General features: G+C 42.7%; 1 protein-coding gene across 1 annotated transcript; it reads left to right on the top strand.

Annotated features, from left to right (window-relative positions):
• Positions 1 to 466: 466 nt before the first annotated feature.
• On the top strand, positions 467 to 16,599 carry T265_11945 (hypothetical protein; the record flags this gene model as incomplete). The annotated part of the gene is made up of 10 exons (XM_009178789.1): positions 467 to 661; positions 6,569 to 6,666; positions 7,678 to 7,759; positions 8,527 to 8,603; positions 9,089 to 9,164; positions 9,912 to 10,022; positions 10,914 to 10,973; positions 12,149 to 12,238; positions 14,926 to 15,138; positions 16,498 to 16,599. 10 exons carry the CDS (start codon positions 467 to 469, stop codon positions 16,597 to 16,599), a joined length of 1,104 nt encoding a protein of 367 aa, XP_009177053.1.
• Between the last annotated feature and the right edge of the window lie 1,147 nt (positions 16,600 to 17,746).

Raw genomic sequence — 17,746 nt, 5'->3', positions numbered from 1 at the left:
AATATCAAACATTTGAGAGTCCAATCAGTTTGTCAAGACCTATCTTGACCCACTGCAAAAACAAATTTGCCGAATACACATTTCCACTGTGACGTTTTAATACAAAAACCGTATTGTTGTCGCCCCTAGATCATAGTTTTCAGAAGCCAGCCGCCACGTGAAACCAGCTTGCAGATTCAGTTTGCTACGCACTACTGTCTGAAGCGCACAGGCGCTCAACGAAATGATCCACATTTGTCCTAGAAAAGACCGAAAATCACCAACGTGCACGTATTGTTGAAAAAGGTTTGAGCAAATGATCAGCCATTGAACAAGCTGATCAAAATGGTTGATCATACCCCGATCGGCATAAGCTTTGTACCGCAGACCTATTAGATTTGTGGTGGATAGTTTTTCACACCATAGTCATACATTTGTAAGGCAAAGTTCAACTCACAGGAGACGCACAGTATAAAATGCCAGGCACATGAAGCTTCAAGTAAGCCGGGATATGATGCGTCGTTGTTCGCTTCTTCTCGCGTTCCTGTTCTGCATCGACCACGTTGCATGTTTGGACGGTGTCAGTATCCACAATTGGTCAACCCTATTTAACAACCAGCCGTCAAAGAACTGGGTTGTCCTGGTCGCTGGTTCCAACACCTGGGAAAATTATCGACATCAAGTAGGTTTCCATTGCTCTTTTATTGGTTTGAGGCTCACAAGTTCACCAAAATCCCGCAAGAAAGGGTTTTCAAAGTGTAAGTTTGCATTAATGGTTCCCCAAACAGTTTTGTCCTACCTCGTTCTCTCCGTGACTATGATATTTCAATCTAAAAGGCGGCAAACAGAAGCCACAACTAGTGAGCGCACAGTTCGTTGCTAGTACTGTCGTAAAACGACATTTTGTTCTGGGTGGCGTCGATTCTTCCGTCCTATCAAACTCAGATGTTGCGGAGGTGCGTAGTGTGATTCACGTTAATCGGAATCCGACATCGTCACCCATAAGTGATTTATGGTGCGTTATGTTAGGTGAACTGACGGCCTGCGAGTGGAAGGTATGGTGTTGTATCAAACAGGAATTCGATGGTTTTCAAGCCACCAATAATCACCTGACCTGACATTGTAGCTTCATCCTATCAGAGGAAGTCTCACGGGCCCCGAAGGACCGTAGCCTAGAGTGACCTGCTATATAAACCAGGTATCAGAAATCCCAACTAAAACGACTGGCGTACCAAAAACATTGACTGTCACGGCGAGAGCACCGCAATCGCTAAGCAATGTGAGCGGATAAATCTATACAACTTGGTGAGATCAAGTATTTGGAATAAACATATAAAAATCTATCTTGGTCAAATTCGTTCGTCCAACTTAGTTTTGAAGCCAAGGGGAACCAAGTTTGTACAGCTTCGGTGAGGAGGTGGTTTTTCGGACAATTGAATGAATGGGGCTGCTTGGTCCACACAAGCCCTTCCATAGTCGAATCATGCTTCCTGTTCTTGGGATAATGCATCCGAATGCTGTTTGAAGAACTGATACTCCACCAAATATGGATTATCTTCGACACTCTGCTTAACTCATTTTGACTTCATGCCCCACTCTGCCTCAATTCACCCTTAATTCCCTGTCCTTGTGTTCCAATTCAGGCGCACGTTTACCACGCGCATTACTTGTTTCGTGGAAATTATTTTCCACCGGAGAATATAATTACATTCGCCTACGACGATATTGCAAACAATCCCAAGTAAACGTCGCGTACAATTTTCGCAATATGATAACAAATAGAGTGTAGAAATGCGCTTCGTTGTTCGGCTTTAACACGTTTCACTGTTTTGCTGTCATATCGGATTTCTTTGGTTGATGCGTCTCCATGAATGTAGACGCCACACAACCCTGATGCAAGAAGCACATGTTGATGATATTCATGACGACAACGATATTGATAATGGTATTTAATAGTTTGAGTGCTCGCTTGATTAGACAGAAATAAATCACATTGATATCTAGATGTCGTTTTAATGTTGCTCCTTCTGCCGATGACGATGATCACGATGAAGATGATGATGATGATGATGATGAGGATGAAGATCAGGATGATGGTGAGGATGATGATGATGACGATTCGGATGATGATCAGAATGATGATCACGATGATGATGCTGATGATCAGGATGATGATGATCAGAATGGTGATGATCAGAATGATGATCATCAGGAAAATGATGATGATGAGGATGGTGATGATGAGAATGATATGTCCCCGTTTTATTTGTCAGTAAACTAAACGAAATCACATTGCTATCTAGATGCTTTAGTACATCAAACGGCTATTGATGTGAAGCAAATAGTAAGCAGACAATCTAGTAAGCTAAACATTTTGAAATGCAGCCGAAGTGGAGAAAAAACTCCGAATTTGAAGTTACAGAAACGCATTACATTTTCACACCAAATTTGTAATTTTCTTTGTTGTGCACTCTACCGGTATAATTGGAGGATACCTAAATTATCTCTGCGTAAAGGATTATTCGTCACACCCAATCCAATGTGTGACAGAAGTTGCACGCATTGTCGTGAATATTCATTCGAAAAGAAGCACAAGACCCAACTTCCAGCGGCATTTGTGAACCTATCATTTCTTTCTATTCGACCAACATGTTAAAATCTCAACAGAGCCACTGCCAGTTTTCATTCTCTTATTCCAGAAATTCGTTTAGAGGCCAAGCGTTCAATGACTACAATCACCCCAGAGATCTACAAAGATGTGGTAATTGACCACCGTGGAAAAGTAAGCCCGTGTTCCGGTGCGCAGCAATCAAGTGAATTCCTGCATCAGTTCACCGTGTAATACAAGACGTAATTAAATGACACTGCGGAGCAAAACACAATACAAACCGCAGAGCAGATCAATCTATTTTACTATATTACAGGATGGTCAATCCACTTTAACGAACACCAGTCATAAGGTCACAAAGAACTCTCAGACAGCCCCTGAGGGAGCACAACCTTCCGCTATTGGTCTCTCCAGTAGGCTAGCGTGGTTGTCAAAAGAACCATGGAAAGTGCACGAGGACCAATATTGCCCGAATAGCTTTCTCCGCGGAAATATCAGTGATAACCCGGGCCAGCACAGTCAGCTAAAGAATACCATAAATAAGAGTTGCTCAACTATGATTCAGTTGAGTGCTGATGAATGATACTCGCTTCAAGATAGCGGATATTTCTCACGAATGTTGCATTCCTATCTAACTGTGGTAGAGGTGGGGGCTACTTTGTAGTGCTACCTAGTAGTCCATGTACAACTAAACTACTGACACCAGACTCGGGCAGCTAATCCAGATGCCATGCTTGACAAATAGACCAAAAATCAAATTGTTCATTTTTCAGCACACAGCGACCATCGTGAAAATAATATCGGTGAAGCTGGGGGACAGATCTTAGATACCAATTATTTGTTAGATTGCAAATGGATGGTTACTGTGAATAGACTAAGTGTGAAGAACACCATTGTCACAGGAATAATTGGTCATGCATTTTTATCCGTTTTAGGATGTCACACGGGATAACTTCGTGAAAGTGCTGAAAGGCAATAACACACCTGAGGCCAACAAGAAGCTGATGAAAAGGTAAGCTTGAGCGGAAGGTTCGCCTCGCCTTTGTTATAATCTTTTCCCTCAGTAGTGAATGCTTTATGTAGATACTTTAGGTAACACATGTAACCATGCTAACAAAAGCTTGATTCTGAGCGAGCTGAATGTGACTATTCCAACGAAAAGATGATAAGACTAGCTAAAGTGGAAAACTGCTTCCAACGACTTTCATGCATTCAAAACCATAAGTGCTACTTCATCCCGTGATACAAGTATTAACCAACAGACGTGTGAAGAATCGACGTTCCATTCCCGTATTTATGGGGCCATACAAGTAACAGACAAGTGGAAGTTAATTTAAATAATAAGTATATCCAGCAGCGTGTACAAAACAATATTCCGAACTACGTGTTCGCTATGCTTCTAATTGCCGCTGGTTTTTGTTGTGCTTTTCTATGCGCGACAGCGCCACCCAATGAGCTACTCTTCAAGACCACCTCAACCTTTCTTCCTACTAACAGCGGTCCCGATGACAATGTGTTCATCTTCTTCTCTGGCCTTGGTACGACTTCCTATATTGCCTTCCTAGGAGGATATGTAAGTTAATTTAATTTTAACACGCAGTTTGTTAATCGGAAGCTAAATAATGGACGAATTGAAAAGACTTACGTAAACATTTTGGCGCAATGATATGGGTAGTTCTTTCTAAAAAGGAGTTCATAGTTATGCTGTTCTACACATCAACCGAAATATGGAACACAAGCTACGATGTGCGTACGTCACTCTCAAGATTGATATCCCCAGGAATTCATGTTTGTTAGGTGCTTTAAATGACAACCTCACGCAGATTATATTTTACGAAATTTAGGGTCGCTCGACTCACATGATTTGCGGTTGATCCACTCAGAATGCTGAACAAACGTAAACGCCATTAACAAAGAAGCTGGTCATAAACGATCACTAGTGAGGCGTGGATGATCCGAAGAACGCGTCAGTCGAATTATTTCTCACTAGGCAACATACTGAATCTCACTTCTAGAGCGAAAGCACTAATGTCAATTAGTATGAAGATTTGCGTTTGTGTATGAGGAACCAGTCTGTGATGGAAAGCCGAGAAGCAATGTAGAACTGTTGCATCATTATTGGAAATCATCAGTGTTGACCTTGATGGATGCAACGTGTAACCGTTCGGCCACGAGCGACCAATTAACAGCCTGATTTATCCGCACTAAGTCGGGACAAACGTCGCTCATTCTTCAACCAATGAATCCAAATCACTGGGGGCTGATTCGTCGAGTGACTCGTCTGGAGCTCACGAGAATTCTTCTTCTTGTCTTGTGACAGCTGTATGCCATGGAGTTGAACGATACCCCTCGGTGAAAAGCTTTGCGTGACTTCGGTGTCACTCACTTAGGTCAACCAGAAGTGTCTGGAAACCGACGATTTACGCAGTAAGTAAATACCAAGCCTTTCAGAAGTTTACATTCTGAGTCCAATCAGTTTGGCAAGCCTTATCTTGAAAACTTAAATGTGCCGAATACACAGTTCCACTATGACCTTTTAGTATTAAACATTGTTTCAATGTCCCCATGGATCAAAGTTTTCAGTAAAGCTACTCATAATCCAGCCGCTAGGTGAAACCAGTTTGCAGACTCAGTTAGCTGCTCAGTACTCTCTGAAGCACACATCCGCTTAATCAAATGATCCACATTTGTGTTGGAAAACACCACAAATCATCAATATGCATAGATTGTTGAAAAAAACTTTGACCAATGTATCATCCATTGAACAAGCTGATCAAGATGGTTGACCGTACCCGATTAGCACACACATTGTACCGCATACGTGTTAGATAATTGGTGGATATTTTTTTCACACCATCCTCGTACATTTGTTAGGCAAAGTTCAAATGACAGGAAACGCACAGTATAAAATGCCAGGCACAAGGAGCTTCAAGTAAGCCGGGATATCATGCGTCGTTGTTCGATTCTTGTCACGTTCCTGTTCTGCATTGATCACGTTGCATTTTTGGACGGCGTCAGTGTCCACAATTGGTCATCCATATTTAACAACCAGCCGTCAAAGAACTGGGTTTTCCTGGTCGCTGGTACCAACACCTGGGAAAATTATCGACATCAGGTAGGTTTCCGTTGGTTTTTACGGGTTTAAGTCTCAAATGATCACCTATATCCTTCAGGAAAGGGTTTTCTTGTCGGCAAACGATATTATGTTTTGGGTGGAGTCGATTCTCCGGTTCTAATAATTTCAGATTTTACGGAGGTGCATACTGCGATTCACGTTGGATAGGTGGTAGCTTGGATGGATTTAGCTTCATCATATTAGAGGAACCCCCACGGGCCCAGAAGTCCCGTAGCATACTGTGACCTGCTGTATAAACCTGGTATCAGAAAACTCAGCAAAAACTACTGACGTACCAACAACATTGGCTGTCATGGCCACGCTAGACAATGTGAGCGGATAAATCTATAGTACTTGGTGAGATCAAGTATTTGTAATATACATATCTAAACAAATCTATGTTGGTCAAATTCGTTCGTCCGCTCGTCTACAACTTGCATGGGGTTTTACGAGAATCGTATTTGAAAATGTTACACAAAATCAATGCGTGTGTATCCATTCCTAAGATCCAGTGGGGTAATAATTTACTGCCACTGAGTTTTGCCACAATGTGACTATTTATATAGCACACACGCGAACGCCAGATTCGGACGTATTTTCTAAGCCAAACGATACCAATATTGTACAGCTTCAGTGAGGAGGTCGTTGTTCGGACGCCTGACTGAACTGGGCACTTTGTTCCACTCCAACCCTAACAGAATAGAATCCTGCTTCCCGTTCTTGGGATAATGCTTCCGAATGCTGTTTGAAGAACTGATACTCTACCAGGTATGGATTATCTTACACACTTTTCTGAACACCTATAGGCTCCATGCACCACTCTGCCTGTTGTCGTAAATTCACGTGTTATTTGTGTTCTGATTCAGGCGGACGTTTTTCACGCGTATCAGGTCGTGCGTAAAAACAATGTTCCACCGGAAAATATAATTACCTTCGCCTACGACGATATTGCAAACAATCCCAGGTAAACATTGCGTACAATTTTCGCTATTTGTTGAAAAGTAAAGTCTAGAAGCGCGCAATGTTGTCTGGATTTAACACGTCTTGTGGTTTTGCCGTCATAGCAGATTTCCTTTGGTTGATGCGTTTTCATGACCGTAGACGCCATAGAACCCTGATGCAACCAGCACATGTTGATGGTATTCATTTTAACGACGATGTTGATAATGATATGTAATATTTGAGCGCTCGTTTGCGTAGTTTAAAATGAATCACATTGATCCCTAGATTACGATTTAGTTATATTGATGCTGCTGCTGCTGATGATGATGATATTGATGATCAGGATGATTACGACGATTCGAATGATCATCAGGATGATGATAATGATGGTGGTGATGATCAGGATGATGGTGAGTATACTGATGAGGATCATGATGATGAGGATGATCAGGATGGTTCCGATAATCCTGATGACGATGAGGATGATGATGATGATCAGGTTGATGATCATCAGGATGATGATGGTGATGATGATGATGATGGTGATGATCAGGATGATGATGCTGATGATGATGAGAATGATATGGCCTCGCTTTATTTGTAAGTAAACTGAACGTAATCACATTGCTATCTAGATGTTTTAGCACATCAAACGGCTATTGATGTGGAACAAATAGTGAGCCGACAATCTAGAAAGCTAAACATTTTCTAAAGCGGCCAAAGTGGAGGAAAATCTCTGAATGTGAAGTTACCGAAACGGATTACATTTTCATAACAAATTTGTAATTTTCTCTGTCGTGCACTCTACGGGGATCATTGGAGGTTACCTAAATTATTTCTGCTTAAAGAATTATTAGTCACACCCAATCGAAAGTGTGACAGAGGTTGCACGCATTTTCGGGAAAATGTATTCGAAAAGAAGCACGGCAACCAAATTTCAGCAGCATTTATGAACCTTACATTTCTTCTTTTCCGACCTACATGTTAAGTTCTCTCAAAAGACCCACTGCCAGTTTTCATTCTTTAATTCCAGAAATCCGTTTAAAGGCCAAGTGTTCAATGACTACAATCACCTAGATGTCTACAGGGATGTGGTAATTGACTACCGTGGAAAAGTAAGCCCGTGTTCCGGTGCGAAGCAATCAAGTAAATTCCCGCATCAGTTCACCGTGTAACACAAGACGCAATTAAAATGAGACTGCGGATCAAAACAGAATAAAACCACAGGGCAGATTAATCAGTTTTACTATATTAAAGAATGGTCAATCCACTTGAACGAACACTAGCCATAAGGTAATAGAGAACGCTGGGGCAGCGCATGACCGAGTTCAACTTTCTGCTTTCGGATTCTCCGGTAGGCTAGCGTTGTTATCAAAAGAACCATGAAAAGTACACGAGGATCAACAGTGCCCGACTGGCTTTCTCCGAGGAAATATCCTGTGATATCCCGGGCCAGTACATTCAGCCAAAGACTATCATAAATAAGAGATGCTCCACCGTGATTCTGTTGACTGCTGATGGATGATACTCACTTAACATAGCGGCTATTTCTCACGTATGTGTATGTTGCATTCCTTAGCCACTGAGGTAGAGATGAGGGCTACTTGATAGGGCTTCCTCGTAGTCCATGATCAACTGAAATACTAACACTAGGCCCGAGGAGCATATCCAGATGCTATGTTTGGCAAACAGACCAACAATCGAATTGTTCAGTTTTCAGCATACAGCGACCATCGTGGAAATAATATGAGTGAAGCTGGAGGACAGACCGTAGATATCAATTACTTGTTAGATTGCAAATGGATGGTTACCCTGAATATACTGAATGTGAAGAACACTATTGCCACAGGAATAATTGGTCATGCACTTTCATCCGTTTTAGGATGTCACACGGGATAACTTCGTGAAAGTGCTGAAAGGCAATAACACACCTGAGGCCAACAAGAAGCTGATGAAAAGGTAAGCTTGAGCGGAAGGTTCGCCTCGCCTTTGTTATAATCTTTTCCCTCAGTAGTGAATGCTTTATGTAGATACTTTAGGTAACACATGTAACCATGCTAACAAAAGCTTGATTCTGAGCGAGCTGAATGTGACTATTCCAACGAAAAGATGATAAGACTAGCTAAAGTGGAAAACTGCTTCCAACGACTTTCATGCATTCAAAACCATAAGTGCTACTTCATCCCGTGATACAAGTATTAACCAACAGACGTGTGAAGAATTGACGTTCCATTCCCGTATTTATGGGGCCATACAAGTAACAGACAAGTGGAAGTTAATTTAAATAATAAGTATATCCAGCAGCGTGTACAAAACAATATTCCGAACTACGTGTTCGCTATGCTTCTAATTGCCGCTGGTTTTTGTTGTGCTTTTCTATGCGCGACAGCGCCACCCAATGAGCTACTCTTCAAGACCACCTCAACCTTTCTTCCTACTAACAGCGGTCCCGATGACAATGTGTTCATCTTCTTCTCTGGCCTTGGTACGACTTCCTATATTGCCTTCCTAGGAGGATATGTAAGTTAATTTAATTTTAACACGCAGTTTGTTAATCGGAAGCTAAATAATGGACGAATTGAAAAGACTTACGTAAACATTTTGGCGCAATGATATGGGTAGTTCTTTCTAAAAAGGAGTTCATAGTTATGCTGTTCTACACATCAACCGAAATATGGAACACAAGCTACGATGTGCGTACGTCACTCTCAAGATTGATATCCCCAGGAATTCATGTTTGTTAGGTGCTTTAAATGACAACCTCACGCAGATTATATTTTACGAAATTTAGGGTCGCTCGACTCACATGATTTGCGGTTGATCCACTCAGAATGCTGAACAAACGTAAACACCATTAACAAAGAAGCTGGTCATAAACGATCACTAGTGAGGCGTGGATGATCCGAAGAACGCGTCAGTCGAATTATTTCTCACTAGGCAACATACTGAATCTCACTTCTAGAGCGAAAGCACTAATGTCAATTAGTATGAAGATTTGCGTTTGTGTATGAGGAACCAGTCTGTGATGGAAAGCCGAGAAGCAATGTAGAACTGTTGCATCATTATTGGAAATCATCAGTGTTGCCCTTGATGGATGCAACGTGTAACCGTTCGGCCACGAGCGACCAATTAACAGCCTGATTTATCCGCACTAAGTCGGGACAAACGTCGCTCATTCTTCAACCAATGAATCCAAATCACTGGGGGCTGATTCGTCGAGTGACTCGTCTGGAGCTCACGAGAATTTTTCTTCTTGTCTTGTGACAGCTGTATGCCATGGAGTTGCACGATGCCCTCGCCTACGTGCATTCAAAAAAAAAGTTCAACAAATTGGTGCTGTACGTGGAGGCTTGCAAATCTGGCTCCATGTTTAAAGATGTTCTTCCTTCAAATATGGGAATTAAGTAGCGTAAATTTCTTGCTGATTCTTGCACGGATCTTGTTAAGTAGCATTCAGAATATCAATAATGTATATGGCTCAAATGTGGCGTTGACCAGTAAAACATAACGAAGTTCCAAGCGTGGTTTATGCTTGGTCAGTTGGGGATCCTTGTATGGAAGTAGCCCATGACTCTACTCAAGAATCGTCTAGCCGATGATAGCACAAAATCCAGCCCACATCGATTAATGCCGCTTCCGCTGCTGAACCAGCTTTATATGAGTGGAGGAAATCATTGTGTAACCGGCACAACCCCTGTGAAATTTTGTTGTTCCGTTGCAGCAACCANCATCGATTAATGCCGCTTCCGGTGCTGAACCAGCTTTATATGAGTGGAGAAAATCATTGTGTAACCGGCACAACCCCTGTGAAATTTTGTTGTTCCGTTGCAGCAACCACCAGTGCCAAGTGGATGCCTTCATTGTAGATTATAAATGGATCGTGGGTCTTTTGTAAAAAGTACACCTCAACACATCAAACTGTCTTTCTAATTATTGTGACGTTCTCATCAGTGATTTTTAGAGTATAAACAGATTCTACATTCATCCGTTTATTTGATTCTGACTGCGTCTACCTGATTCTCCGCAAGAAGCTCGAAAACAATTATGTTCTGTCAACGAAATATCAGCGACTTTCTGAGTAGTTCTGGACGTCTTGCAGCTTCATTTTTCTGAGTCACACGATGCCTTCTTTGATAATTTACCTCACTATTTGACACATTTTTGGTATTGACCCATACTATCTGTTCTGTTGTCTGAACCTCTGAACATGGAGTCTACGTGACAACTTTAGCCAACGAAGATGAATATTCGTGCGCTATTTTTGGCAAGATGATCGATGTTTGTCTGGCGAACGAATACTCGTATGAATGGATTACAGATTCGGAACGAGTAAGTTTTAGCAAAAATGTCGCAGATAAGCCTGTCAGTTGTGTATTGGTAGTCCGGTAATATTCAGCAGCCAGATGTTGTCCAGTTGATTCTTATTTTTTTCAAATCAAGAAGAGGATTTATGGCAATTCAGCCACCACGGCCGACCTGTGGCCCCAAAATCATCAAACCATTGGTTGTATGTCCGAATTTTCTCACTATCCTCCCAATCACATTCGCCTCTGATCTTGTAGAGGAATATGAAACCGACTAACACAAGTTTGGGTGCTATCGGTGTAATTCGCCATCTACGATGGAGACCGCCTGATTTCCACCGTGATTAACGAAAGCCGCTGAAAATCATGTATTTGAATCGATGTTGCTGTAGTTTTTGTTATCATTCTCGATTCAATGCTCCTGAGTAATTGCCTGGAGCTGTAGGGGCATCTGAATGATTGTGGTAGGCCGGCACCAATAAATTCCCCATCCGTTTTGATTCTTTTCTTTTGAATGGGGCTTCAAATGGATTTTGAATGCACGTAGGGAAGCGTCAATGTTGAACACCGATGTTGACAGTGATGACGTTGGTGATGGTGATAACGATGCTGAGTATGATATTGATGATGGTTATGCTGGTGGCTCTCGTTAACGCCTTCGTCTCAATACATCTGTCGAAATGAACCAATATCTCAGTGCCGTTCAAGCTCTCATTTTCTATCCAGATTGTCTGACTGGGCCTCGATTTTATGGGAATCTCGCGTGCATGATGTAGGCTAGCCCTAGGTTTTCCTTCCTGTTCCATTATCCTTTCTTTCCTACTACAAATAATATATAATGCATGCACAGCAGTGAATGGTCAGTATTGTCCTCTGATTTTGCTCTGATGTTGACGATGATGATGACAATGATTCGCGTGCTGCTGATGATGATCCGGATTTTGGTGATGATTGTTCGGATGATGGTGATGATGATGACGATCATGGGGATCAGACGGTGTTGCATCTCCACGTATGGTGTCCAGGAACAGCGGGGTGCTCACTAATTTACCAGCAGTATGTGTCGTTCCATACCACGGTTGTCCCAATTCTAGTGGTGGTTTCACGGTATTGCCCACGCTGGATACACTTGAGGTTGCCTATGCTGATGTGTCTGCTTCACTCAGCTCCCATTTGTCATTATCTTTCACCCGCGCCCAGAACGACATAAAAAAGCGCACACTGAATGAACAATACACGGCGGTGAAAAGGAAGACGTTGTTAGGCCACGTGATGCAATACGGTGACAGGGTGAGTCATAAAACTCCACGGAGAGATTCAGTTGGGTCACTTGTTAAAAGTCAACCTGTTATGAATATCAGTCTATTTATCGAGATGAGAGTTGTATTTTGTTGCTTGTGAAAGGCGACGGTCACGGGTGAAAATACTTGATTGGGAACTTCAAGTTCCACAGAAGAATTTCAGTAAAGTTGTTGGTTCAATCTACTAGGTATTCAAGCCTAGCCAATGTCGCTTTCAGAATAACCAAGCATATAAACCGGGTGAGTTTATTGGCAGTTGATCAGGTGGCTGTTGTTCTGTTCGCCGAGCTTGGCCATTTGCTCGAAGCGTTTCGGAAACATAGGAGGAGACTTCATCAGTGCGCATTTGGGTGGGTAATTCTTCCTTGCCTCCGTGCGTTTATATAGCAGTCAAAGGCTATCTGTTATCTTCTCACGTGATTGGATATTTGGAGTGTAAAGAATTTAATGAAGCTATTGGTCCGATTGTGATCCTTGTTTCTTTGTGGTCTGTGTTCCTTTGTGTTGATTGGTCATCCCGATGGCTTCTAATTTTAGTAGCTTCTTCTCTCTGGCCTTGAGTCGCATCGCGTTTTGGTTTATATTTCTCGAGTTTGATCAGGTGCTTGTAGTTGTATTTGGCTTCCTGAGTGTTGTCCAGATGAAATTACTCGGGTATCCCTTTTTCTCAAACAATTTGTATAGGCGCTTTTTCTCTTTGATCTTGGATTCGGTTGCACTGCAACGTGTCTCGATCTGATTGCGAAATGCCCGGAAGCAGCCCTGTTTATGGCCATTTGGATGGTTGCTTTGGTAGCTGAGGATTTGGTCCGTATGTGTCGCCTATCTGTAGACCTCAGTTTGTAGATGTCCGTTCGGCATTCTAGTGACGATTTTGTCCAGGAACGCCAGTTCTCCTCCGAGAATACTTGCGAAAACACGTCCTTCCAAATAGCGTAACCTAACCACCACCAATCAACCATCCACAACCTTGGATATTAGCTAGACAGAATGGTCGACGAATGGTTAGACTCATGATTACAGACGCTCACAACCACATTAGAAAAAACGAGGGAATAGCTACCGAACATATGGAGGCCCACTTGAGAACTATAGGACCAGACATGATGAAGCAACTCGGCATGGCGGTAGAACGAAGAGTTTCATCCACTGTTAAATACAAGAAGGCTCATTCAGATGCCAAGTTCGCAGGGCTGATTAGGAACCACGAGTTTGAAGGTTATCACAATGGCGCCTGAATAAGGAATCTATCCAAAAGGCAGCTGACGGGGCTGAAGAAAACTTTCTCCACCAGAATACATGAACACATACTCGCCACGATCAATTCTCCCTCATCTCCGCAAAAAAGATCAAGAAGGACACGAATTCGACTAGAGCGGCGACCGCATACTGGCTCAGGCAAGAACAAAACGCGAACGCGAATTTATGGGAGCGTGGTACTCCAACGAACAAGCCATTAATAAAAAGCGTCGAAATTGATCCGATTTACCAGGCACTAAGCGGGAGAGAACTCCAGAATCACAGAAAGTCGAGCTGCAAAATCGACCATACGGGGAACTCATACGAGAAGCAAGAAAGAGTCGTTCAAACGGATATATCAGTTTGATTAGGGGAGGCGCCCAATCAAAGCAGAAAATCAACAGGCAGGTGCAGGGAAATTAACCGTCACGGTGGAGCAAACAGTGCGGTGCAAGCACGCAATGAGACTCGAGAACGGCAAACCACAACGCGATGAGGATCAAGACCAGAAAGAGGAAGCTACTAAAATTAGAAGCCCGATAACCAACCAAAACAAAGGAACAACTACCAAAACGCAACAAAATCACAAACGGACCAATAGTTTCACTAAGTTCGTTACAAGTGAAGTAGCCAAACATGCAGGCAGGGAAGATGCACCCACACAAATTCTCAGTCATGAAGTCTCCTCATAAGGTTACGAAAAGTTTGCAAGCCAATGGAAAAGCTCGGCGAACTAATCAAAAGCCATCTGATCAACGAACAATAGATGGATAGATAGATACATAGATAGATAGATAGACAGCGAAATCCCTGAAACGTTTAGTGTTGTTCTAAGTATTCGAAACTGATTACATAGATAATAGATAGACAGCGAAATCCCTGAAACGTTTAGTGTTGTTCTAAGTATTCGAAACTGATGTGCAGCAGGATGAATCTCGTCAGTAACTCGCGTTACCATGGCAACCTGGTGATTTTGTGTAATTTCTTATCAACAGCGAGTAGTCTTCGATGTCGATTCTGCCAACCGTCATTGATTGAGGTCCTGCTAACAATAAGCGTAATTCAGTTGTTCTTGGTTCCAACCGAATGCTGTAGAAAGAAAGCCTCCTTGCCAGGCGCATTTGTTATCAAAGTCTCGACGCTTGATGGAGGCCGAAGTCGAGGAGTAACATGAAGTCGCTTGGCGAAGGCTACAACGTGCACTTAAGGTTCGTGTTTTCTTTTTCTTCTCCATTTCATCTCAATAAAGAAACTGAATGCCCGATGTAAGATCATCTTAGGTATGAGTCTGTTTGTGTGGTGGGGAATAGTTATCGGGGATGCATAGGAGCAGGTAAATGTCATCAGTCGAATATTTTAGCGGCCGTGTCTTAACGTGCGAGAAAAAGTTTTGGTGTATCTATAATGTTCCACAAGTATTCTTCTCGCTTCTATCAGCTTGGCCACATCGTCAAGGAAACGATTCGCGACATCGTCATGGATGTGACAACCCACCATAAGCCAACAATAAAGGGTTTATCCAAGAGGGATGAGCTCATGTGTTTCCGGGCTGTATTCGATCAATTCAGGACGCACTGCTTCACAATTCAGCAGGCAAGTTGCCCTCGTGATGCATTCATTAATAGCCAATGCATTCATCCAGGACCTCACGTAAGGCGAGCCTCAGTCTCAAAACTACTCTTAGTTAAAGTCCAGCAAATTAATTTTCGGGGCAGATGTTGAACTCACACCACTAGCACATTCGTTTTTTTCTGAAATTAAACGTTCATGCCGCCATCCGTCCGTGTGTTCAAAGCTGCTAAGGAATATTGTGAAACATGATCTTGTCAGCAAATCTGGCTACAATCGTTAGTTTCGTTAGTCAAAATCGCACAATTTTGAGGAAAATTTGCCGAACCAATGGACGGCCAAGCTGCATAAAGCTGGAACAATTTGTGCACTTGGGTAGGTTCATATGAATATCTCCGGTTTACTTTGTGTGTGTATCGTGGTTTCATTGTTTTGATAACCTCTGGTGATTGTGTATGCGCTGGTATAAATGTCGCATTTTCAGTCAACGAGAGCAGCCCTTTTTTACAAAACTCCTTTGATTCTACCTGCAAGTAGTTTCCTTGAATTGCGACGGATATCCGGCTATTGCGCCTTGAAGCCTACTATGGTTCGACACTCTGAACTACCGGTATTCTTCTCCTCTATAATTTTTCCTTAAAGGAGAAATTCCGCAATACTGTCACTGTCTGAATTAGAATTGTACCCTGATAGTTCCCGTACGGATGATAAACTCATATACCTTTGGTGCATTATCAGCAAATCATGTTGCCTGACTGATTTAAAATTCTCAAAACCGTCTCGATCGGTTTCCCTGCATTTTCCGCATTCACGGTCGACAGCTGTTGTAACCAGAATCCTATCTTATCATGGACGTTCGTCGCCATTTCAGTTACTTCATTATCACCACAGCAGGATCAGTAACACAAATAGGAATAGTGAAAGCACTGCTGAAAATCTTAGACAGCTCACGATCAGTTTCGCTTTTCCGGGGTTCATCAGGTAGGCGCACTTCCTGAATTCCCATCAGCCATGTGTTATAGATGATCGTTAGGTTGAAGCGAACCATCACTGGTGATTCACTTGTGTCCCCTGTCGAAACCAAATTTGTATGAAAGCTGGAGCATTTGTCAATATCTGTCCAATCCTAAATGCATCTACCTGATGAGCCCCGAAACGGGCGACGTATTTTGTTTCGTATTGTTCTCACAGTTTCATTAATCTTCTAAGTAGCTGAGAAAAGCCGCTAACAACGATGCAGTTTACATAAAGACGCTTCGCTTCGTCCGAAATTCAGACATGCGGATACACGCCAACACCTCTCGTAAGTGAATCATTTCTAATCTCAGGCCTAGTATCCGCTCGACCTTCAGTGTGCCTCCCTGACAATCTTCCCCACTATTTATCACCACGTTTGGCACTAATTTCCTAGCCAAGATTCTGCTATCTCTCTGTCTTCAGGTCCCAGAAGTATCCCAGCACACAGATCATCTAATGCAGTTGTGCAAAGCCGGATACAATCCCGAAATCCTCATTGAGTCTGTCCACAACTTCTGCTCCTAACGGGCACAGATCCTGTTCTGCGATTTTGCCAACATAAACTGAATTCCAAGTCGTGTTCTGCAATTTTGCCAGAATAAACTGAATTCCAACCGGGCCGGATGGTTTGGTAAAACCGAAAGCATCTAGGTAAACCCGTCGGGATTCTCAGGTCTTGTGGACTCATCAGGAGGCCTCCACATTCCTCTACATTCACGGTCGACAGCTGTTGTAACCAGAATCCGATCTTATCATGGACGTCCGATGCCATTTCAAATACATCATTATCACCACAGCAGGATCAGTAACACAAATAGGAATAGTGAAAGCACTGCTGAAAATCTTAGACAGCTCACGATCAGTTTCGCTTTTCCGGGGTTCATCAGGTAGGCGCACTTCCTGAATTCCCATCAGCCATGTGTTATAGATGATCGTTAGGTTGAAGCGAACCATCACTGGTGATTCACTTGTGTCCCCTGTCGAAACCAAATTTGTATGAAAGCTGGAGCATTTGTCAATATCTGTCCAATCCTAAATGCATCTACCTGATGAGCCCCGAAACGGGCGACGTATTTTGTTTCGTATTGTTCTCACAGTTTCATTAATCTTCTAAGTAGCAGTTTACAGTTTACATAAACACGCTTCGCTTCGTCCGAAATTCAGACATGCGGATACACGCCAACACCTCTCGTAAGTGAATCATTTCTAATCTCAGGCCTAGTATCCGCTCGACCTTCAGTGTGCCTCCCTGACAATCTTCCCCACTATTTATCACCACGTTTGGCACTAATTTCCTAGCCAAGATTCTGCTATCTCTCTGTCTTCAGGTCCCAGAAGTATCCCAGCACACAGATCATCTAATGGAGTTGTGCAAAGCCGGATACAATCCCGAAATCCTCATTGAGTCTGTCCACAACTTCTGCTCCTAACGGGCACACATCCTGTTCTGCGATTTCGCCAACATAAACTGAATTCCAACTGGTCCGTGTCGTGTTTTGCCATCGACACAAAGCGAGAGTTATGTTTTTCCATCAAGATAGCCTTCAAAGATTGTTCGGTAAAAACCAAAAGCATTTAGGTTAAACCATCTGGATTCTCAGGCGTTGTGGACTCATCAAGACGCCTTATGTACCTGACATACCAGTACAGGATAGGTGCACAGGACTCCCAA

Source organism: Opisthorchis viverrini (assembly GCF_000715545.1).
Source record: "Opisthorchis viverrini unplaced genomic scaffold opera_v5_658, whole genome shotgun sequence".
Classification (NCBI taxonomy): domain Eukaryota; kingdom Metazoa; phylum Platyhelminthes; class Trematoda; order Opisthorchiida; family Opisthorchiidae; genus Opisthorchis; species Opisthorchis viverrini.
Note: the sequence above shows the minus strand (reverse complement) of the source record. Positions and strands in the feature narration are given on the sequence as shown.